Source organism: Trachemys scripta, chromosome 10 (assembly GCF_013100865.1).
Source record: "Trachemys scripta elegans isolate TJP31775 chromosome 10, CAS_Tse_1.0, whole genome shotgun sequence".
Lineage (NCBI taxonomy): Eukaryota > Metazoa > Chordata > Testudines > Emydidae > Trachemys > Trachemys scripta.
This window is the reverse complement of record NC_048307.1, coordinates 69,216,969-69,240,447: the sequence shown is the minus strand read 5'-3', so window position 1 is coordinate 69,240,447 and position 23,479 is coordinate 69,216,969. Positions and strand designations below refer to the sequence as shown.

Below are 23,479 nucleotides of genomic sequence, written 5' to 3'. Positions count from 1 at the left end.
TCTACAGACAACATTGCATTGGTAAAAGCTGGGAGTAGGGACATGATCTAGTGCTTAGAGCAAGGGACTGCAAGTCGTCAGGACTCCTAGGTTTTATCCTCAGCTCAGCCACTGACTTGCTGTGTGATCTTGGGTAAGTCTTGTAGGGTTCAATTTGGTCTCGAGACACAAAGGAGCACTGGGGATGGAGGGACTTGTGGTTGTACTGTCCATGCAGTGAAGAAGGGAGATGTTATCTCTGCATAAGGCAGAGGCAGGCTTAAGAAGTGATGGGGGAGTGGGACTTATGCAACATGTCCTGCCCCTTTCAGTAGGTGTCCTATACACTCCCCCCCCAAGTCCCAGCTTCGTAGAGAGAGGCCCCTTCCAGGGCATTTAGTATGGCATGTGCTCCCCTTTGTGCTCAGGGGCTGCAGGGGTATGGCTGCTTGCTGTCTGGGTGTGCTGGAGCAGGGAAGGGGCATCTGCTGCCCACTCCATCCTCACTCATGGTGGGCCCTCCTCTGGTGCACCAGTTTGGCCATTAATCTTGCTATGACTCAGTTTACCCAGTTGTAGAAAGGTTCGGTTTAATTAACTACTTCCTGGGGGGAGGTGAGGTTTAGTAAATATTTTAAAACACTGAAACCCTTCAACAATAGATGCTGTCTGCCTCTGAACTGTCCCCTAGTGCAGAGCTGTTTAGATCTCAGTTTTTGGTTCAGACCTATCTCTAATATTATTGTTGTTAATATACCGTAGGAGTTCCTGGAAGCACTGATTCCACATTGTAAGGGCAACCAATCTCATCTGAAAGGCCTTGAACACCCGGAGGTAAGTTGTGATGCATATTCCCCGGTCTCATTCTAAAAATACAGCAGGTTCAGTGGTGCAAGTAGAAAGCATTTCTTGCCGGTACTGCATTCATGGGAGGGACACAAGGGGGGGGGGCACTGTGACCGCCCACATGACCCTCCATGTGACTCCCCCCCCCACTCCCCTTCCCTGCCCAGGACCCCCACGCTCTCCCTGTCCCCTCCGACACCCCCCTTACCTGTCTAAAATTTTACAACAGCATCTGTTAAACAGATGCAGTTGTAAGATGATGCTTTGAGCCCCTGATGCCACCTGTATTTCAAGGTGTCATTGAGGATCCAGCAGCAACTCAAATTGAAAACTTCTTAAATAAAAGGATAGGAAGGACAATCACCCCACTTTCCCTTAACACACTATCAGTGCCTCCCTTAGATCCAAACTACGCTTCTGCCAGCTTACCTTTATCTAAGGGTATGGCTTTATTACCAACGTTAAAAGCACTGCCACAGCAGCGCTTTAACATGGTTGTGTAGTCGCGGCACCAGTGCTGGTAGAGAGCTCTTCCAGCACTGTTAAAAAACCACCCCCATGAGGGGCGTAGCTCCCAGCGCTGGTGCACTGTCTACACTGGCACTTTACAGCGCTGAAACTTGCAGCGCTCAGAGAGGTGTTTTTTCACAGCCCTGAGCGAGAAAGTTTCAGTGCTGTAAAGTGCCAGTGTAGACAAGGCCTAAGTATTGCTCTCCGCCAGGGACTAGGAAAGCAAAGATGCTGCATCACCTGGGTTTGATGGAAAAGAGGCATAGAACTGTGTGTGCCATGTGAATCTTGATAGAACTACAGCCCAAATTGTTTTATTATTTTCCTCAGCATGACATACAGGAGTGGCAATCAAAATCAGCCTGGCAGAACATGCATGAGAACTGTCTCTGGACAGAGAAGCAATTGATCAAAATCACATTCTCTGATCTCTTGGGGCCAAACCCTGTTCCCATTGAAATCAAAAGAAGTTTTGCTATTGAGTTCAATGGGAACAGGCTTTGACATTTGGAGAGGAAAGAACAAAACCACTCAAGCAAGGGCTATGTTGCTTATATCACAGGTATCAAAGGCTGCTGACTCATGTGAGAAAGTCAGCAGACATCTGATCTTTGTCCATTGCAAGAGAAAAATCAGCAGTCAATGAGGCTAGAACAGTCTTTGTACTATATCCAACTCATAAATCCATCTGCAAAAGATCAAGGAAATATGAAGGCTCCAGATTACCTTAAAATTCCCAGTCTCTTGGTTAGAATGCTTCCATCAGTATATGTTCATAGTCCAAAGGCTGGAGCAGGAATCAAAAACACTGTTAGGGTTACCATATGTCCGGATTTTCCCGGACATGTCCGGCTTTTTGGGCTCCAAATCCCCGTCCGGGGGGAAATCCCAAAAAGCCGGATATGTCCGGGAAAATCGGGACATGCGGGGCTGGCGTTGCTGGGCCAGGGGCCGGGCTGGCAGTGCGGTGCCGAGCCGGGGACCAGGCCGGCAGTGCGGTGCCGAGCTGGGGGCCGGGCCGGGGGCTGGGCCGGCGGTGCGGTGCCGGGGGCCGGGGCTGGGGGGTGCTGAGCCGGGGGCCGGGCCGGGAACCGGTACCCCAGGGCCCGAGCCGACCCAGGCTGGAGACGCCGGGGGGCCAGACTGGGCCGTGCCTCCTCCCCCCACACCCCCCTTACCTGCTTCAGGCTTCCCGCGAATCAAATGTTCGCGGGAAGCAGGGGAGGGGGGTGGAGTTGGGGCGTGGACTTTGGGGAAGGGGCGGAGTTGGGGCGTGGGGGCGTGGGCAGGGCTGGGGGCAGGGCCGGGGCCCCGTGGAGTGTCCTCCTTTTGGAGGCTCAAAATATGGTAACCCTAAACACTGTTTAAACAACTTCCGTCCCCCCTACCATTCCCCCCTTGAGGACTCCTGACCAACTTAACAGCACAACACATATGCTAACAAACTTAAACAAAGCCTTTGTTTAAGGTTGTTAGCATATGTATTGTGCTGTTAGACCCATATAAAGAATGAATGCCCTCCCTAGCCCCATTCTGCTCCTTTAAGGAGCATAGTGCAATTTCACCCCCCTCCAGAGGGGGGTTGTAGCCTCCCCAAGTCTTTTCGGTACCCCATACCTGGGCTGTAGTCCACGAAAGCTTATGCTCTAACAAATTTGTTAGTCTCTAAGGTGCCACAAGTCCTCCTGTTCTTTTTGCGGATACAGACTAACACGGCTACTACTCTAAAACGTACCCACTAAAAATCTCTTGCTGGTGCTGCGTACTGGAGCGTACCACCCTACTTGCACTCCTGAGCAGGTTAGACACACTGCTTCCTATGCCCATGTTATGGGGATGCACTTGGACTAGCTGCATCTCTACTTGAGCAGGATTTGAGATTCCCATAGCTCTATCAATCATACTGTTCACCCAAGCCCACTTTCTGTCTTTCATCTGTTCTAAAAGGTCCATCCTTCCTTCCGTTCAAATACCCTCAAGCTTACAGGAAATGTAACCTTTATCATGAGTTTTTCAAGATTAATTTCTTAACATATTGAGGTCCTAATGGGGATTTGTTATGTCAAAAAGTAGCAGCTGGAGTGATTTCAGGGGCTGGTATAAATTGCAGCAGCAATGAAAATGTCTTATTTAACCCAAAACCAACAAAGCTAAAACAACCCCCAAAAGACGTTACACAATAATACGAGTGGGCGTCATTTAGCATTAACTAATGCAAATTATCCCATGTAAAAAGTGTAATACAAACTGCAGATGTGATACTTAATTAGATCAATGTGCACATTTTCTTGTTATTTGAATATGCATTAGGCTGTTAACGTTATGATTAACATTGCGCTTTAAATCCGTATAACTCAAACTGCTTTACAAATAGAGGATTCTGGTGAGTATCATTAGCCTCATTTTACAGATGGGGAAACAGAGGCACAGAGAGGTGAAGTGATTCACCCCATGTCACCCAGCAAGTCAGCATCACAGCTGAGAACAGAACACAGGTTACTGATCCATTCAACCATGCTGCCTCTCCATGCCTATCTAGCTGTGCCTAAATATCCTCTTTTATTCTGACGTGGGTGGAGTTCCACATGTTCTACTGTTTGTGGGGATTTTTAGGCAGGAAAGCATCCCATTAAAAAACAAAACAAAACAATTACATATGTACTTAACTTTAAGCATGTGTTTGGGTCTTGTGCACATGCTTTTCTAAATCAAGGCCTTTTTTTTCTTTGTCATATGTTGTAAGAGTCGGGGCTTGCCCTGGAGCAGTTTTGTTTTTGTTTTTGTTTTTTAAATCAGATCTATGAATTTTTTCACAGCAAAAAAAATCCTTGTTGGAAGAACAGAAATAGAATTTTTCAAAGATTTCCAGGGCCAGCTCCCCACACTCCTTGGTAGCTCAGAGCCTGGGGAATCCTTCTCTATGAATAACCCCAGTACCTCCCTCTGCCTGGCTTCTCGTTTTCTAGTTTTCCCAAGCAGCTGCTAACTGAAATGATCATGATTCTTGTCAATTTCATTACTGTCCACCTCTGAATAACATCCCTGAAACTGACCAGACCCTTGTTAACTTCACTCAGCTTTTTGACAAAACTATGAGCAATAAGAGGAGACAGGTACTGGGATTATTCAGAGAGAAGGATTCCATTCAACAAAAAATGGAAACTAGAGAGGTACAGCCCTGCATTAGGATTAGACGTTGAAAGATTCCTTCAAAACTGAAACCAGAAGCCCAGGGAGCCCTGTCTCTGTGCCAGCACACCAGGAGAGCTGCCAAGGAGCTGGGAGGTGGGCAGAAGAGCTGGCAGGAAACCAGGCAGGTTTCCATAAAAATTTTCATTGAAATTGACACGTTCCAACACAACATTTTGATTTCAATGAATCGGCATTTTCTGATGGAAGAACGTTCCTTTGGAAAATCTCTCACCTAGTGCTAGTATGTAATTTGTGAAGTATTCTGGGATCCAGTTGGATGAAAGACACTATGAAGCAGAAGGATATTATTAGTAGTATGATAGAAAATAAATTATCCTAAACTCTTATAAAAGAGTATCACCTATCAAAATGCCTGAACCTCTTCAAGGCACCATATGTATTAGCATACTTCTCAATGACGGATAAAGGGACCTCTTTGCTTCTCATGAAAAGGCTATGTGCAGTGTTTGTTTTTCTTTTACAAAATTAAACAAACTTTGATGCAGACTGGATCTTGTACTCCTCTAGCAGCTACATATTTCCCATCATATAGCTCTTTTGCTCAGGTTCTCTATTACACATTACCGTATTCATTTTTCCTTCTTTTCCTCAGTTTGGTTTGGTTTGGTTTCTATGGGTATTTGTCGGAGGGGTAGAGGAGAGGAATGTAATTCTGAGGCTGTCTTGTGGGGGTCTATTATACAGTGGAGCTGGCTTGATGTAAAATCTACAAGCCTACATTTTCAGGTGGCTGGTCTCCCTTTTGCGGCTGCAATTTGCCTATGCAAAATTTGCATCCACATTTTTGCATTGCCAACAGAGCTGTGAGTAGAAATCTCAGTTGTAACATGCAGCTTTTGACTTACACCCACAATTCATTTGCTGACACGAAAAACATAGGTGCAAATTTTGCACCTTTTTTTCAAGTGCAATTTGGGCTGGTAAACAGTGAAGCTAAGCCCGCTGAGAAGCGTTCCCACAGTATCATCTCCCTGTGCATACATTGTCTGTGCTTTATTGCACTGTCCATGATCTTTGTGCTATTAAACATTCATAATATGAACACTTCATTGTTTTGAAAAATGTCCAACAAAATCCTCAACTCATCGCATCATAATTAGCATTACCTGGCACCATTGCTAGCACTCTCAGAGATACTAAGGACTGAATGGAACATAGAGATTGAACCACTCTCTCAGCACTTTTCTTCCTGGTCAGGGTGTACCTGTTCTGGGGTTAACCAGATATTCCAGACAGTCTTACAACTTTAACCAGCACTAGAGTTACTAAAAGAGAGAGAAAGAAAGAAAGAAATCCCAGTCTAAAGCATATTGTGCAAATTGCGTGGGTCAAAGCTACAGACTTGAAAAGATTTATTTTAAATATGCTTTTCAATTTAATGTAAACTACATTCCATAACTTTCCCGGACCTGTGCGTTTTAATAAACAGATCAAAAGAAAGAAAAACAGGAGGAATAAACCCTGTATAATTGCATAACTTTATTACTAGAGCTGGCCAGAAAATTCTGTTCTGTAGGAAATTCCTACATTTCAAAATTTGTTTTCATTCAGAATTGGAATGAAAAGTCAAAATTTTCTGTGAAATGGGAAATTCCAAAAAAATTAGGATCAGCAACATTTTATTTCAATAATGTAAAATCATTTAGTTTCAGTAGGGAAAACACATTTCATTTAGATAATGTCAAAACATAATACTATATAGCAATAAATATATGTGGTTTGAGCATTGGCCTGCTAAACCCCAGGTTGTGAGTTCAATCCTTGAGGGGGCCATTTAGGGATATGGGGCAAAAATTGGTTGGATGATTTAATTGGGGATTGGTCCTGCTTTGAGCAGGGGGTTGGACTAGATGACCTCCTAAGGTCCCTTCCAACCCTGATATTCTATGATAATTTTAAATATACTATTCAAATTAATACTGTGATATACTATAAAAGTATAAATTAAATTACTTGAGATGATAAAGTTAAAACAAAATGTTTCAATATTATCAAAATGAAATGAGAAAGTCAGAATGATTCATTTAAACTTTCACCCATCAAAAATCAATATGCTCCTGAAAACCATTTTAATTTCAACTAACTTGCATTTTATGATGGAAGACGGTTATGCTGAAAATTTATTGACCAGTTTTTCTTAATTTTTCTAATATGCTTATTCTTTTACTTAATATTCATTTTATAAAGTACCCATTTTTATGTCACATTGCTACTCCGTGGCATTTCTGCTCTGTTTTACTTTGATTTGGTTCGCAGAAACATACAGTGGAAAAAAGAATTCCTTTAATGGGTTATTTTTGCATTAATACGCTGGAGTTGTATTCTTTTCTGAGGTTCAATCCTTAATCAGGTATTCACATCTAAACGGCTTCAATGGATCTCTCTTTTGCAATTAAACACAGTCTTTTAAGTGGGCTTAGCTGTCCAAAGGTATGTGTTTCACTCCAGCCTGACATTCCTTCCTTATTCATGGCCAAGATCTACTTTAGCTAAACCACTTACAAATCAGATGTGCCGGGCAGAGAATTTAACCTTAACAATTTGATTAATCCTATTTGAATTATAATGCTTTCATAAATCAGGCTCCAAGCAGAGCCTCTCCTTCTATGTGAGTTTGAAGGATAGAATAGTGCTTTTGTGTATCTTCTTTTCAATTTGGGATTTCATCCTGCAAATTCAGCAGAAACCAGGAAGAAGCGACACAACGGAAGCCTCAAAAACATTTGTTAAAAGCACTCCTCTGTGCTTGGAGAGCATGGGAAGAGAATGAAAGGTGAAGGAGAATTTAGTACAGCACTTCACAGAAATAAACGTTGCAAGTCATAAGACATCACATGGTTGTTAGCAGACTGAAAGGCTTTGTTGACTCAGTTTGTTCATCACAACTTTTCAGTAGTGTAGGTTATTGGGAGAGGAAATAGGACGAGGCAAATTATAATTCACTTTTTATATTTCTCTTCCAGGAAGATATTTAGCTGCTGAGGACTAGAGACAGTTATTGGCACTGTCATGCCACATAAATGGGAACATGAGAGGAAAAAGGGCAGCATCACCAGCTCACTGAAGATGGATCGACAGAGCAGCGTTGGGAGCAGGAAATCAAAAAAGTTTCGCTCCATTTCAAGATCACTTATACTCTGTAATGCCAAGAATACTGATGATGGGTCGAGTCCAGATGAGAAATGCCCTGATCCCATTGAGATTTCTACCAATTGGGATCAAGAGGAAATTGACAGTTGCCCTGGAGTACAAGTGCTGTGCAGTTCAGAACGGGATGAAAGCACTCCTTATCCTCTTGTGATCACCAACATGATCCAGTCCAAAGATGATGCAAGTGAGAGCTGCAAGAATATGAGAAGAAAGTTCTTCATCCAGGTAGGCAATTCACTGACTCTTTTTTATTGTATGTTACAATGGTTTCATGAATCTCAGGGCACAGAAGACACCCCACTGATTCTCAGAGATCATGAGACAGCAGTGTTCCAACTCCGCATAAATAGCATACAAAATGTATTACACTCCCTCTTGGGCTACAGGGTCTCTCCACTGCACTCTGCTGACTGACATGCCATTGAAGTCAGTGGAATGTTAAGCACAGAAGGTGCACTCTACCTGGAATGCAGCAGATCAGCTGTCGTAATAGAAAGCTGTCATTACAGTACAGACCATTTAAAAATTTTATTAAGATGATGTTAAAAAAAAAGTGAACAGAGTTTGAGCATAGACGTTTCTGGTTATCAGAGAATAACGTACAGATTATCGAGGGTTCAAAGTTTGGTTTAAGATCAGGTGGCATAAGGAATACATAATCTGCAATATCCCCGATTGGGGGTAAAAGGTTGATGGGTCAAAGTACAGGCACTGAGATATGAGGCTATGAAGTTCATAGGGTGGCTATGTTCGGGTGTGAAGTATAATGAGTGGATATGATGATGAGGATGGATTGACCCTCATTTGGTGAGATTTAATGTTCAGGGAGTTTATGGTTCCAGTTCATATGATCCAACGGAGAAGGTCACTTCGTCCCTTTCTCATAGTGGGAGAACGATGTCACTCTGGCTCACGCCTCCTGGTACTGTTGGTGGCCGGTGATGTGCTCGATGTAGATGTCCCTGGACCATCAGATGGTGTCTGAGACCATGAGGCGCTGCATGAGCTGTGCGTAGTGTCGACCGATCCCGCAGGTCCGCAGCACACGCTTGTTGCAGGGGTCCCAGGCGCCCAGGGCTCTGACAATCAGGGCGTCCATCTGCACCTCGTAGCCCTTCGCTCACAGGGTGTCAGCTAAGGGGGGCGTACTTTTCCAGCTTACGAGCTCAGGCTTCGCGAAATGCCGGGGTCCTTTTTAAACAGTGATCTTGTCAGATCTTACAAGCTAAGTGAGGTGCAGCTGGGTTAGCACTATGGGAAACTCAGGTGATCCAGTACGCAAATGATCTGAGTTTGAAGGGTGCTAGAGACTACGTTGCTAGAGATTTCACCTTTTTAACAGATATAAAAGTGAGATCCTAAGTCCCTCTGGTCATTAAAAAACTGATGCCGCTTTTATCAAGAGGAAATGTAGTAACCTCACCATTCTGGCCATTTTTCAAATTGCGTGATTACATTCTGGATACCTATAATAAATTCCCCCTACAATTTCAGTTGGATGCTGCATATTTTATCACTTTCTGTCCTAAGGTGTTGTATATTGTTGCTCTCTGCTGTTAAGCAGCTACATTGTTTCATCCCAGAGGTGACTGCATTACAGGCGTAAGTGAAACATCTCCTAATACACAGTACATAATCTGTCACTCAGCCAGTAAAGACTAAAGCACTTTGAGAACCTTCTTGGTGACAGGAACTAAATATACATTATATACCTAGGTAATTTATAGCTGGTCACCTCCATGGTATCCTAATACCTGTTACATCATATTCATATTAGTGATGCAAATATTGTCCTGTATGAGGGAACTGATTCCTTTGTATTAAATATTCCTTCCATTCATTTTCGCATCTCTTCTTTAGCGATGGGCTCAAATCAAAACTTCATATCCAAACATCAACTAATATTTATGGTGTTCAAACTCTGAATCCAAACCTACATCCTGCCGCTTGAGCTTCTCTCTAATGATCACCGCACGGAGCCCAAACTTGACAAAAAAGGAATCAGGAGAATATAGTGCACAACATTTCAGTCTCAAAAAGGAGCCCCCCCCCCCCATATTCTACTGCATTCCAACGGAAAGAAAAAAAATGACAAATTGAGTCAGCCCCAAAAGACACCCAATCAGAATGGAGCTCTGCAAAACCACACCCTTCCTCCAGCATGGAAACATTCCACATTCTGGCTGGTGAGCTCACTCTGCAAATGAAAGGAGGCTGCTAGCCTCTGCCAGCCAAAGGATTCCTCTCTATCTTCCTTGCACAGTGCATTCTCATGTGCTTGTCAGCTGTTGCAGCTTGTCCATCCACAAACCCAAAGCACTCTGAGTTCCAATAATGGCCCCAGGTTCACCAGCATATGACTTCTCACCATTTTACCAAAGATAGTCAAGTCAGAGCATCCAGGTGCCTTGAATTTACAGTAGTCAGGTTAGCTACTGCCGCTGGAGAACAGTTACACATTAATTCATCTTTAGCAATGTAAGTGTCCCCTAGTGGCACTTGTTAACCTTCTGTATACAGGGTGGAATCATGGTGATGCCATCAAGTCCTCATTTCTCCTCCTACAAGAGCAGAGATGCTGGCATCATGTACTTTGATCTCCCTTCTCTGTCATCTTGCTGAGGCTCTGCAATATGCAATGAAGTGATCGGTACATCCCCTCTATGTCACACAGGTCTGTCATAAACGGCTCCTTCGTGCAGCATGTATTAGAGAGCACTTGGCCCTCTCTTAAAACCTCTCTCCTCAAATAGCCAGAAGAAAAGAGTCGGTGATTTTCTTCAGGTCCCAGTGTGTCAGGCTCTCTATTCCTCTCTATAATAAGCTGCAGAAATTCACTGGTCAATGCATGGCCCATTCTCATTTCAGGGAATCAGAATCCATTTTTCTGTGACATTACTGGGGCACACAGCTGTGCCAGACTATTGCGTTAGCCCATCAGTTTTCTGCCTTGCAATACCTGCAGCTGTATGCCTAGTGCCCATGACACTGAAGGTGCGAACACCCTCCACAGACCTACAATGGAGGGGAGGAGAAGTTAAAAACATATTAAATGATTTACTGTTCATTGCGTACGGATGCACCAGATGTAGATGGAAATCCAGAGCACTGAACTCTCAAAGAGCAGTTTCTTCCAGGCCCAGCGGTGGATGAATTCATGTTCCTATTTGAGCCTTACCCTGTTAATTATGTATGATTCACTAGTGTTCACACTGTGATTAAATTACACAGTGTTTCCAGCATCATTATTTCAGGCAACCAGTTTCAGGTACTCTTGTTGCAAATACTTGGCAAGTTCTATGTATCGACACAATACGTATCATAGGAAGTCCCATGATCTGATTACAGCTATCATTTATATATTACATAGATATAATTTTGATAACCAGTGATCGTAACAAGAATAATAAAAGTACTACAAGGGTCTTTTTCGCTTGTCAAAACAGAGCAGCTGTGAATAGATGGAAGTGTGGAAACTAAGGCAACACTTCTGATCCCTGGAAAACCTGGCTTGTTTTGTTTGTTATGGTCTGGAGGGCCACACTGACAGCTTACTAAGACCCTGAGAATTGTATGTAACTTGCATCATAATCATACAATCATAGGACTGGAAGGGACCTTGAGAGGTCATCTAGTCCGGTCCCCTGCACTCATGGTAGGACTAAGGGCTTGTCTTCACTACTGGGGTAAGTCGACCTAAGTTATACTACTCCAGCTACGTGAATTACTTAGCTGGAGTTGACGTAGCTTAGATCAACTTACCCCAGTGTCTTCACTGCACTGCTTCGAGGGAGACGCTCTCCGGTCGACTTCCCTTAGTCTTCTCGAAGAACTGGAATACCGGGGTTGACCAGAGAGCACTCTGCGGTCGATTTAGCGGGTCTTCACTTGACCCACTAAATTGATCCCTGCTGCATCGATTGCAGCAGCATCCATCTCCCCGTAGTGAAGACCAGCCCTAAGTATTATCTAAACCATCCTTACAGGTGTTTGTCTAACGTGCTCTTTAAAATCTCTAATGACAGAGATTCTACAACCTCCCTAGGCAATTTATTCCAGTGCTTAACCACCCTGATAGTTAGGAAGTTTTCCCTAATGTCCAACCTAAAGTGCCCTTGCTGCAATTTAAGCCCATTGCTTCTTGTCCTATCCTCAGAGTTTAAGGAGAACACTACTACTACTTTGCTCTTCTAAAGTGTTTTTCATTTGAGAATCTTATTTAACAAACAGAAATTGAGCACAAGGCAACTAAAGACATTTTTTTTTGTTCCAGTGTGGTTATACTGGTGTAGCCACACCAGTGCAACTCCTGGGGCAGACACTGGTGCTAGTGTAACAAATGACTTGTGCCAATGTAGATTATCCCAGTTCCACCTTAGTGATTTGTACCATTAAAGCAACAATCGTGCAGAAAACACAGCATTTAGGTGTGAGGTTGCATCCAGTCTTCACCACGCTGACATGTGTATTATTATAAAGTAGAAGACAGTGCTGTGTATTAGATTTGCTTCATAACTGTTTTCTAGGCAAAGTCACAACATTTCCGGTCTACTGTGACAATTCTGATAACTGATACCGGGTGGCTGAGTTTCAAATGAATCCCGGGAACTGTAACTTGTGTAACAGTCTCACTGTGGGACACTTATTCTGCTTATGAAAATAAATAAACACTTTGATGTAAATTCAAACTGAAAATATCATGGAAAACTTCTTCTGACATTCTGATTACATTATGGTTCTAAACCATTTGCCTTTGCTTTCAAGGAGGAACATTCAAAGCACGGTTAGTCCCCAGTATGCATTTTGGGGATTATTTTAACCCAGCAAATAAAGCGTTAATAACTTCAGATTTCAAAGTAGCAGCCGTGTTAGTCTGTATCCGCAAAAAGAACAGGAGTACTTGTGGCACCTTAGCGACTAACACATTTATTTCAGCATAAGCTTTCGTGGGCTACAGCTCACTTCTTCAGATGCATAACTTCAGAATGCATGCTCAGCGATTAAACTGGGGGGTATGCAATTCTATGTTCCCAATGGGTAGATGGGCCTAGGGTGAAACAAAGGTTCCTCATTGATTACTCTGTAGTTGGCATGAAGCTATGTTCTAAGTGAGTTTGATATTGTCTGAGACAAACTTCCCTATATCGCTATAAAAATATACATCCATACAAAAAGTTGTCTGGAAAATGAAAATTGGTCCACTTGGAAAAAACATGGAATGAAAATGCTTTCCAAATCTTCTAGATGCCTACATAATCTTTTTATTTTTGATCAACTCTCATGGCAAGAATAGTCTGGCAGTATTCAGAGTATTCTTAACAGTATTCACCAAGAAAGGAAGGCACCTCGATCTTCATCCGGATGGGTCCTATGAGAAATCCTATGGCCTGTGTTATGCAGGAAGTCAGACTAAACTATCACAAGGGGCCCTTCTGGCCTTAAAGTCTAGGATTGGTGAATCTCTGATGTCAGACAACGGAATCCTAAGAGCATTAAATATTGTGCTGGTCGGTAGCTGTCTGAAAATGCAGCTTTGGGAGGCTAGCGATAGGGGCTATTTTGACCTCTCTCACTCATTGGAATTCTCTTTCTATGTGTCACAAAAGTTAAGGATTTTGTTAAGTAAGTTCTACTGGGTGTGCTGTGATCTTTCAACACATCCAATACTTAAAAGTGCAGACGACTCAAGCTACTGCGACCTTGGCTAAAAAAATAACAAAGAAAATGGAGTGTCAAGCCAAAGGCTGGTAGCCTATCATAACTTACCCTGAGTGGGATGATAACAGGAAAAGAATGCTCCAATCTGAATGCGTTCGCCTGTCATGTGCTGCTCAAAGTAACTTCCTGGCTTTTCGTGTGTGCACCAAACAGTAAGGATGCTGGTGTGTAAATAAGAAGATCTGCTTTATAGCCTCTCTGCTCTTGATGACGCTTGGTGCACTGACACTGAGGCAAAAGTTGTGGAAGGAGGGTATATCTGATAGGGCTACTGAGAAATCAGAGACAAAGTCGGTCATGGGGAGGAATGGGTGGGACCAGGGACATCCACCATAGCTGGCATGGTCTTTTGGGCACCCAAGCAATTTCAAGCAGTAATCCCCATCTAGTTTATTCCTGCTTCTGGCAGCACTACATTATGATATGTGGCTTCTCTTGCACATGCCACCCTCACCCATGTTGGGCAGTGGCATGTAACACCCAATCACTGTAATAGTACCCACGGCAATAAGGCTCCTGAGGGAGAGGGGGTATCCAGGACAGCGTACAATGTTGAGGGGCAGGTTTCCTGCCCAACCGCCAAAAGACTGGAGTCAGGATTTTCAGTGGACCATAGGGCTCCATGTGGTTCCAGAACCATACCCCTGGCATATTCCATGTGGCCCTCAATCTCTCATGCCTGAGAGAAAAAACAACTCACTTTTTCTGCATCATCATCATCATCATCCTGGTGTATTTTTTTGTTAACTTCCCATTTTCCAGAAGAGGATGATTTGACCCATTCTTTGTGACGGGACAATTTCCATGGCAGAAGACTGGGATGTCTCAGAAACAGGGTTATGGCATGACAGCCGGACAAGGTTGGTTGGGAGGGAGACTGTATTTATTCCTTCACTTTCTTCATTTGTGCTCTCTCTCTCTTTCTGTCCTCTCCCTTCTGCCTTTCCCAGAAATGGAACTGTGAGATCAGAGACAGGTTATCTCTTAAACTTGCTGAGTGATGTGACATGTAGGAAGTGGGTGATGCAACAGGTAGGGCAGGTTCCCATAAAAAAACATGGCTAAGGATAGTTGATGAATAGACAGATCTATTCACACTGCGTGATCTGTTTATCTGTCTCTCTATCCATCAACTAGTTATAGCCAGGGTTTTGTGGGAACCTGAATCCCATGCTCCACCTGTTGCATCATCCGATTAATTCATGTACCACTGATCTCATCATCTCACTACCAAGGAGGAGGGCAATTGGCAAGAAGAAGGTAAAACAGAGAGGGAAGGAGTAGGGTGGTCACCTCCAATGGCACAGTTCCACTAGCCCATGGATTTTTCACAGGTACCAGCTGGTACCTTTATTAATTGCAAAGGGAATTCGTAGACAGATGCTAGGAAAATAAATGGAATTTTGTCTAAACGTTTTTAAAGGGCCAGTTCCTCAGCTGAACATATCAAAATCAATGGAGCTCTGCTGATTTACACCAGCGAGGCCTCTGGCCCTATTTTTCAAAACTGACACAATACAATTTGTCTGGAAGAAAATTCAGAAAGGCTCTATTCTCCTAATCGGTCATTGACTCAGAAACCACAGCTCTTTAGCATTCAGCGGGACACAGAAGCCTAATAGTTGCGCTCACTGTTATATTGTTATTACTGTTTTTTAAACAGAGTCAATCAGGTTATCATCATATGCCTGGTTCAGTGATTACCAGACCTTCCTCGAACCATCCATGTGCAGCCATGTATTTCATTTCAGACAATCTAACTATTGTGAGTTACATTCAGAGTGCACAAAAGTGTTTCAGTTTTCCAGTGAAGTCATGGTTACTCTTATTTCAAAACAGCATCTGGAAGGAGATGTTTCAAGACAGGACTCTCAGCTAGAAACATCTAATGAGAAAATGACGTAAAAGGAAATCTCCGAAATGGCAGAGATAAACATATCCTGAGATTTGGCCTTTGGCATGACAAGAATGAAGAAAATTGGTCGTAAAATGAAAAGCATGAAAGATCAGCTGAATCTATACACAAAAGTTTCCAAAAAGATCTTGCGATACTCCTTTGATTCAGATTTTTCTTTCAGACTGAGATTTTTTTGCTTAAATGTAATCTTACTAACAGTGCACTATTGAAAGGCCTTCATTTTATTTGCATGCTTGGGGTCAATAAAATTTGAACAGATGTGAAATACATGTTTCACCAGATTCGTTAAGCTCTGTATGGCAAAGCTGCCTAGAAGTGAAAGATTTTTTTATTCATTGGCAACCGACATGCATTAAACAATTAAACATACGTTCCAGTAACGACTAGGTCTGGTGCCCTAGGAGGGACCCACCTGCCCACCCAGCAAACCTGCCAACTTTATTTTAACAAGTTCTCTACATTTGCCAGGCCTGGAACTACGAGTCACCTAACAAAACCAACAGGACACATTAAAGAAAGGGGCAAAACTAATAACTGCTCTGCTCTTGGAAGCACCAGTAGAGCATTTTTATATATAAAATAATACATGAGACAGGAAATGAGACATTAAAGAGCAAAGCCCAAACAAATTGGCTGCTGTAACATTGGCCAGTCTAATATTTATTTTTTAAAGGTCAGCTTTTATGTCATGTTGCTATAACTTGGATATTAATATAATGATCTATATCCGGAACTCAAAACTGCAAATGATGACAACACATACAAATTGCTACACATCCCTCCAACAAAAACTAACTTTTAATGTGTTTGACAGATAGAGCTAAACTGAAAATTAACCAAGCCTGATGGGGTTAAAAAAGGGATTTAAAACAAAAATTATAGCTGTTCTCTAGTTTTTGTGAGACACACAACAGAACTAGCTTCCATTTTTGCATTCTCACTAATTTAATGCATGCAAATGATTGTGCCCAGAAAAATATCCAAATCACCTCTTATTATTATTATTATTTGACATTTAAATAACAGTAGCGCCTGCCTTGAAATCTGAGTCAGGATAGTGTCCCCATTGCATATATGGACAACATATATTGAGATAATCCCTGCCCCCAAAGAATTTACAGTCTAAGCTTCTGATCTTGCAAAGAAAACCATGAGGCCGCCTGCATGGAGCTCCACTAACTCAACTGGGAATCGAGCAGTTCTCCTTGCAGCATGGGGATCTAAGACCTGTACACAAGTTGGGGAACCCATATGTGGGTTTCAATGGGAGGAGGTGTCTCTGAATAGAGTGGAGCTTGAGACTGGCTGAAAATTTGCCCCAATGTGTCAAAAAATAAAATCCTCCAAATTTAAGTGCTCAACGCTGTAAGCCCTGACTTGTACGAAGAATCATTGCTCATGTGAGCAGTTCTGTTCATTTCAAAGGGGCTATTCATGGGAATAAGTATTTACGTGAGAAAAGGTTTGCAAGATCCAAGCCTGAATTCTGAATATAAAATGAAACATTGTTCGGGCACCTCCTCAGACTATACGGCCACTACCGCTTTTATCCTTAGCTGTCCCGGCCCATGGCATTGCCAACTGCAAAATCTTTACCAGGCTGAAGGTATTTGGCCGTGAACCTAGTGCAAGAATCTCACCAGACCCTATGATCCCACATCAGTTTTTGGAAGCAAGAGTGACTTTCGTGTATGTTTCTATAGGCAAAATTTGGCCTTGTACTGGCATGAGTTTCTTAGCAGTGCATAAAGCCAAGTTAACAAAATAAAAATGGCAGTTTAACTCTACTGCCACTAGGGGTTGAATATTATAATGTATTACTGGAATTCAATCTCTCATTCTTTCTCTTTTCTTCCCCCCGGGGTGGGTGGATACTTCTTTCAGGATCATTAACCACTTGTAATGTAGTAAGGAGAAAACACTTAACTGTATCAATAAAACAGAGGGGAAAATACTCCACTGACTTCAAGTATAAATGTGTCCCAGTGTCTTTAACTTAATATTTTTGTCTCTCCCTTCCCTTCTAGTTGCAAAAAACTCACACATCCCTATTGTCAAAATCTGTCAGCTGCTCTCTTGCCTCTTCATGGCAAAACACGTCGTACTATAATCTTTTCCAATGGTAATCAGAAGCCATTGCAGTCCCATGGAGAAGAACTGTTTGAGATGTTTGTCTCACACAACAGCATCTACTCACAAGTGAGCTGCATTCAGCTTCTACTTTTCTTGTGCTTAGAAATAATCTGGATCTAGGATCAAGAAAATTGATGCTTTAAAAAAAAAAGCAAACTGTAAATAACTTAAATATTCTCTGCATATTTACTTTGACGCAATAAAGAGTTTTTGTCTTCATCTTCCTGAACCAGGATGGCTGCATCCGGAGGCTTTGTATAGCCACTGGGAATGATGGCCTGGGGATCCAATTCTCGAGAACCCCCAACTGCACTTCTTTTGGGAAAGGGTTCACAGTCAGCCAAGTGATCAACGGGGGTGCTGCCCACAGGTACTTGGTTTATAGTTATTATTATGGACTAACTTGATGGTTTTTGCAGGATCCATCTTCTGACATTAGCTGCACTTTAAGATCTTAAATCCAAAGGAACGCAGTGATGCACAGGAAACATCTTATATTGCACTGAGCTGAGGAAATGGTTACACATATTAGAAATAAAAGATGCAGCCATGCTCGGCTCTAACTCTTCTCAATGTTAATTGCAAATAAGGATTATAGAATCATAGAATCATAGAGGTGTAGGACTGGAAGGGACCTCGAGAGATCATCTAGTCCAATCCCCTGCACTCAAGGCAGGACTACGAAATAGCTAGACCATCCCTGACAGGCTTTTCTCTACCCTTTCTTAAAACCTCCAATGACAGAGATTCCACAACCTCCCTAGGCAATTTGTTCCAGTGCTTTGTTCCAGTTTTTCCTAATGTCCAACCTAAACCATCCTTGCTGCAATTTAAGCCCATTGTTTCTTGTCTTATCCTCAGAGGTTAACAAGAACAATGTCTCTTCCTCCTCCTTGTAATAACCTTTTATGTCCTTGAAAACTGTTATCGTCCGCCTGACCCCCGCCTTCTCTTCTCCAGACTAAACAAACCCAATGTTTTCAATCTTTCCTCATAGGTCATGTTTTCTATACCTTTATAATAATCATCTTTGTTGCTGTCCTCTGGACTTTTTCCAGTTTGTCCACATTTTTCCTGAAATGTGGCACCTAGAACTGGTCACAGTATTCCAGCTGAGGCCTTATCAGTGCTGAGTAGAGTGGAGAAATTACTTCTTGTGTCTTGCTTACAACATTACAGAATAGTATTCACTTGTTTTGCAACAGCATTACACTCTTCAGTCATATTTAGCTTGCAATCCACTATGACCCCCAGATTCCTTTCTGCAGTACTCCTTCCTAGGCAGTCATTTCCCATTTTGTATGTGTGCAATTGATTGTTCCTTCCTAAATGGAGTACTTTGCATTTGTCCTTATTGAATTTCATCCAATTTACTTCAGACCATTTCTCCAGTTTGTCCAGATCATTTTGAATTTTAATCCTATCCTCCAAAGCCCTTGCAATCCCTCCCAGCTTGGTATTGTCCGCAAACTTTTTAAGTGTACTCTCTATGCATTATCTAAATAATTGATTAGAAAGATGCTAGCTTGTGCATTGTACAAGATTTATGGTGCCCTCTTTTTAATAGCCCTTGGTAAGGGCCACCATGCTACCAGAAGTACTGGAAGGCATTATGGCCCTGAGTTCTCTTAAGAGAGCACAGTATACAGTCCACTGCATAGCTTAGACTGGTGGGGGAAGAGGGAGCTCTTTGGGATGTCTTGTGCACTAAGGAGTGCTAGCAGGGAGCCACCTGTGATTGTAGCCAGCCCCTGCATCAGGGTGTTCAAGATGGCAGGGGAAAGGAGAGATTTCATGTGGCTCCTTTGCGGGCAAGACACCAAGAACAATCTCAGTTATGCTGTATTATTCTTGGGTCTCTAATACTGTGTGTGTGTGTTATTTAAAGGGATGGTCGTCTAAGCCCAGGGGATGAACTGTTAACCCTAAATGGACAATCACTTAAAGAGCTCACCAGCAAAGAGGCTGAATCTCTCATTCAATCAGCAACAGGCCTGGTGAATTTGGTGATTGCTAGCAAGGTAAGTGTGAGGGCTGTGGCCCACCCCACATCTCCATGGTATTTCAACAGCATTTACCTGAAAGACAAGAGGGATCAGTGCACTGAACATCTGGAACATTTGTTTTTTTCTCTTCTTGACAAACCCCAAAACCTCATGTGGTCTAAGTCTGCTAACGTTCAGTGTAGCTCTTCCAGGACAAACAGAGACTCTGGGGAGCCATCAGCCGTTGGAAATTCTAGCTGGGACTATACAATCACTCCTTTCATAAGCACATAGCCCACCACTGTGTGTTTTCTATGTACAAATTGACCAAAGCCAGAGTGGATGAAGGGAAGATCCATGAACCCAGGACCTGGGCTGGGAAAGGGCCAAGGACACACCAAGTTTGGATCCAAGGCTCTATAGCTGTCGGACCCACTGCTACAGAGTGCTAGGGTTTGCCGTGGGGATCGGAGAGCATGAGGTACCATTAACAGGACAGTGAGGAAGGAGTATTACAAACAATTTTCACTGGAAGCCCTTTGATTTTTTTGTGGGCGGGCCATTTGGATCCAGTTATCATGGTTTTAATCTACCCTAAAGCACATATCTGAGTGGTGCCAGTTGTATTTCCCTAATTTAGTCCTTGCTGCTTTCCCAGTAATCTGCCATATAGTGTAAAGGCATTAAAAAAAAAAATTAAGCCTGAGACTTTATTACATTTTACATAAATGCATTCATTTAAATTAAAATCCTACTTCTATAATTTGTAGGAGAGACTCAGAATAAATGATTGGACAGGGCATTCACTTTTTGATAAAAGCAAATAGCATGTTGGCAAAAATTACATGAAGACAGCGGGTACTGGACACAGTCTAGTGCACATTAAGGTAGCAGTGTTTGAAACGGGACTATATTAATGCAGACTAGGGAGCTTTTAGTGTGCGCCAGCAAGGTGCACCTGGACCAATTAGTGTGCAATACACTAGGGCACACTAGAACAGTGATTCTCAAACTAGGGCTGCCACTTGTTCAGGGAAAGCCCCTGGCGGGCCGGGCCGGTTTGTTTACCTGCTGCATCTGCAGGTCCGGCCGATCGCAGCTCTCACTAGCTGCGGTTCACCGTTCCAGGCCAATGGGGGCTGCAGGAAGGGCGGCCAGCAAGTCCCTCGGCCCGCGCCACTTCCTGCAGCCCCCATTGGCCTGGAGCGGTGAACCGCAGCCAGTGGGAGCCGCGATCGGCCGAACGTGCAGACGCAGCAGGTAAACAAACCGGCCCGGCCCACCAGGGGCTTTCCCTGAACAAGCAGCGGCCTTAGTTTGAGAACCACTGCACTAGAATTTATACTCAGCTAGTACAGACTGAAGCACTGTGTAGACAAGCCCTAAGGCACCATTCCTGCAATGAGGTCCATGGGGGTACTTCCCTGCCTTGCATCTGCATGGAGCCCCTTTGAAGTCAATGGTGTTTGCCTAGGTGTTCATTGCTGGATTGGGACCTAAATGTTAACGAAAAAAAAAAATTCAGTTATCTAGAGCCAGGAAACTCACGTAGCCAGTACAGGCTTAGTTAGAGAAATGAGAACTGAAGTCTGCAGTCCTGCCCAGAGTGTGCCTCTTTTTAGCATCTTCATACTGTACATTGTCCCTCACCCTGTGGTCTGTTAGACTCTAACCAGGAGTTTATTTATTTTTCCTTTCAAAATCAAAGAGGACTTACATTTTATAAGGCAGACTATATTTAACATTTGGTAGCACCCAACAGCCTCAGCCAGGGTAGGCCCCACTGTGCCCTTTAAAACATACATTATGTTGGCTGAAAAACAAAACTAAAAGTTAATAGAAAACATTTTTGAAATGAGATTCTGGAACTGGCTGCTTAGCCAAAAGCTGTAAAATCAGTTTCACAACACACCCTTCAGACTCTTCTTTGTGCTTCTTATTCTAAAGAATTCACTAGGGGAAGCAAGCCGGAAAGAAAACATATTTTTTTATGATTTGGCAATGGCGCCACCTGCTGCTGAAGAGGAAAGTTATCGTTCATTGGCTCACTGTGATAGGATACCTCCAAACAGCTCTACTAAAATTAGACTTCAAGAAGTAAGTTACATCTTTTTGTTGGCTCTCAACATCTTATGACATATAGACCCTGCTCCTATACCATTTTGTGGCCTCCCCAACCCCTGCAAGATTCCCTTGAGTAAAATTGGCTTGGCTTTTTAGCAAAGTGATAGTTTGTCACATACATGCAATTTTATCATAGCTATTTTCCCAATGATTTAACTCAGAGAAAGAGAGAGGTTTTTCCATGCAATTAGTACTCTTTTATACGATGATTACACTGCCAACAGTTATCATTCTTTTAGAATTGATAGGGCTCAATACATCCTATTAATTGCAATAAATTGCATTGCCTAGATCCATAGATGGATGGAACTCGTTATTTTTAACGTATGCTTAGAGTGGGGTTCTTAGTTGGGTGTAATCATTTATTTTTCCCATCAAACTCACTAGCCCAAAAGTGATTTTGAGTGCCTATCTTGGAACTCCTTGAAAGGGCCCAATTCTCAGAAAGTGCTAATCATCTACCCTCCAGAAATCAGGCCCCTTTAAAACCAAACCACTAGTCACACCGGATATTTAGACCAGCATATCTAGAGTTTACCAAGAAATGAAAATATCCTTGTAAGTTTGTTGGGGGTGGGGGAAGAAGAGGGAGATAGACTCACTTTTTACCTAGCATCTTGAATGTAACTTCTAAACTGCATTTATTTCCATACTAGTTCTCAGGTACAGTACGTTTCAATTATTTCTGATGTTTTGAAAGAAACATTATCAAACAAATCATTTAGAACCACCATCCCTAATCACTCCATTTGTGCCAGATAAACTGCTTTCCTCCCCAAATTCTGGGATACAAGTTAAAATCCAGGCTGAAGTTTGTGCAAACTAAATTGTGAGAATTTTTTTTTAAAAATGGAGATTAACTTCCATGTTTTTTGTTGTTGCACTTAGTGAAGGGATTAGTACTCGCAGTAAAAACATAGCTGGTCAGATTTGTATTTAAAATATTCTGGGTCTCTTTTCAGGAATCCTCAACAGGTGTCTGTACTGAAAGGCCTGTTAAATTGGAAATACAAACTAATTGTTTTCTGCACACTAAAGCCAGCTGCCAAAGGACTCGCAGTAATTCAACCAGTAAGTTTCTAAGAGGAAATATATTCTCTTGGGAAATTTAAATGCATGAAACTTTCTCAGGTTACGATATCATGATGTTGAAAGAAACAGCTTTTTTTTGCCATCTTTACTCTGGAGGGTTTTAGCTAAAGTTTCTTCTTTCTGTAAGACTCATGGTGCATGAAAAGCTAGTATTAAAGAATGGATTCAGATATCCATACATACTGATCAGTCATGATCCCTGTACATAAAAATTATGTATATACATACACATGCACACCATTTTGCATATTTTAAAGGTACCCTGAACTGGTTCAGACTTTTTTTGGAGGGGGAGGAAGCTTTGATTTTTACTAAAGTTAACATTAACAAAAATAGTTTTGTAATTAAAAAAAATCATTTTTAATTTAAACATTCCTCTTAAGTGTTATAATTCCCAGTGGCAACATGTACCAATATACCTCTAACCCAATATAATGCTGTCCTTGGGAGCCAAAAAATCTTACCATGTTATAGGTGAAACTGTGTTATATCGAACTTGCTTTGATCTGCCGGAGTGCGCAGCCCCACCCCCCCAGAGCACTGCTTTACCGTGTTATATCCAAATTCGTGTTATATCGAGTCGCGTTATATCGGGGTAGAGGTGTACTTGAGAAACAGGTATTGCAACTGACTATAAACAAGTCTTTAATAAGGGTAAAATGTACAAGTGTGCCTCCCTGATTTGTAGTCACAAATACGGGCACACCTATTTCATTGTGTAGCTATTTGCGCATACACATACACACTGTGTGTCTGACATTTTGATGTATGCTGGTAAACAACAAGTGAAGTCCTGGCTCCACTGAAGATA

The 23,479-nt window shown here is 42.5% G+C and overlaps 1 protein-coding gene across 1 annotated transcript in view; it reads left to right on the top strand.

The window, feature by feature from the left end:
* Positions 1-730: 730 nt before the first annotated feature.
* Positions 731-23,479, top strand: part of IL16 (interleukin 16) — a 55,391-nt gene continuing 32,642 nt past the window's right edge. The window contains exons 1-6 of the mRNA XM_034784545.1: positions 731-813; positions 7,512-7,923; positions 17,701-17,837; positions 19,356-19,488; positions 21,400-21,549; positions 22,539-22,647. Of these exons, the coding sequence (XP_034640436.1) occupies positions 7,558-7,923; positions 17,701-17,837; positions 19,356-19,488; positions 21,400-21,549; positions 22,539-22,647 (895 nt within the window). The 5' untranslated portion in view covers positions 731-813; positions 7,512-7,557. The remainder of the gene's footprint in view (positions 814-7,511; positions 7,924-17,700; positions 17,838-19,355; positions 19,489-21,399; positions 21,550-22,538; positions 22,648-23,479) is intronic.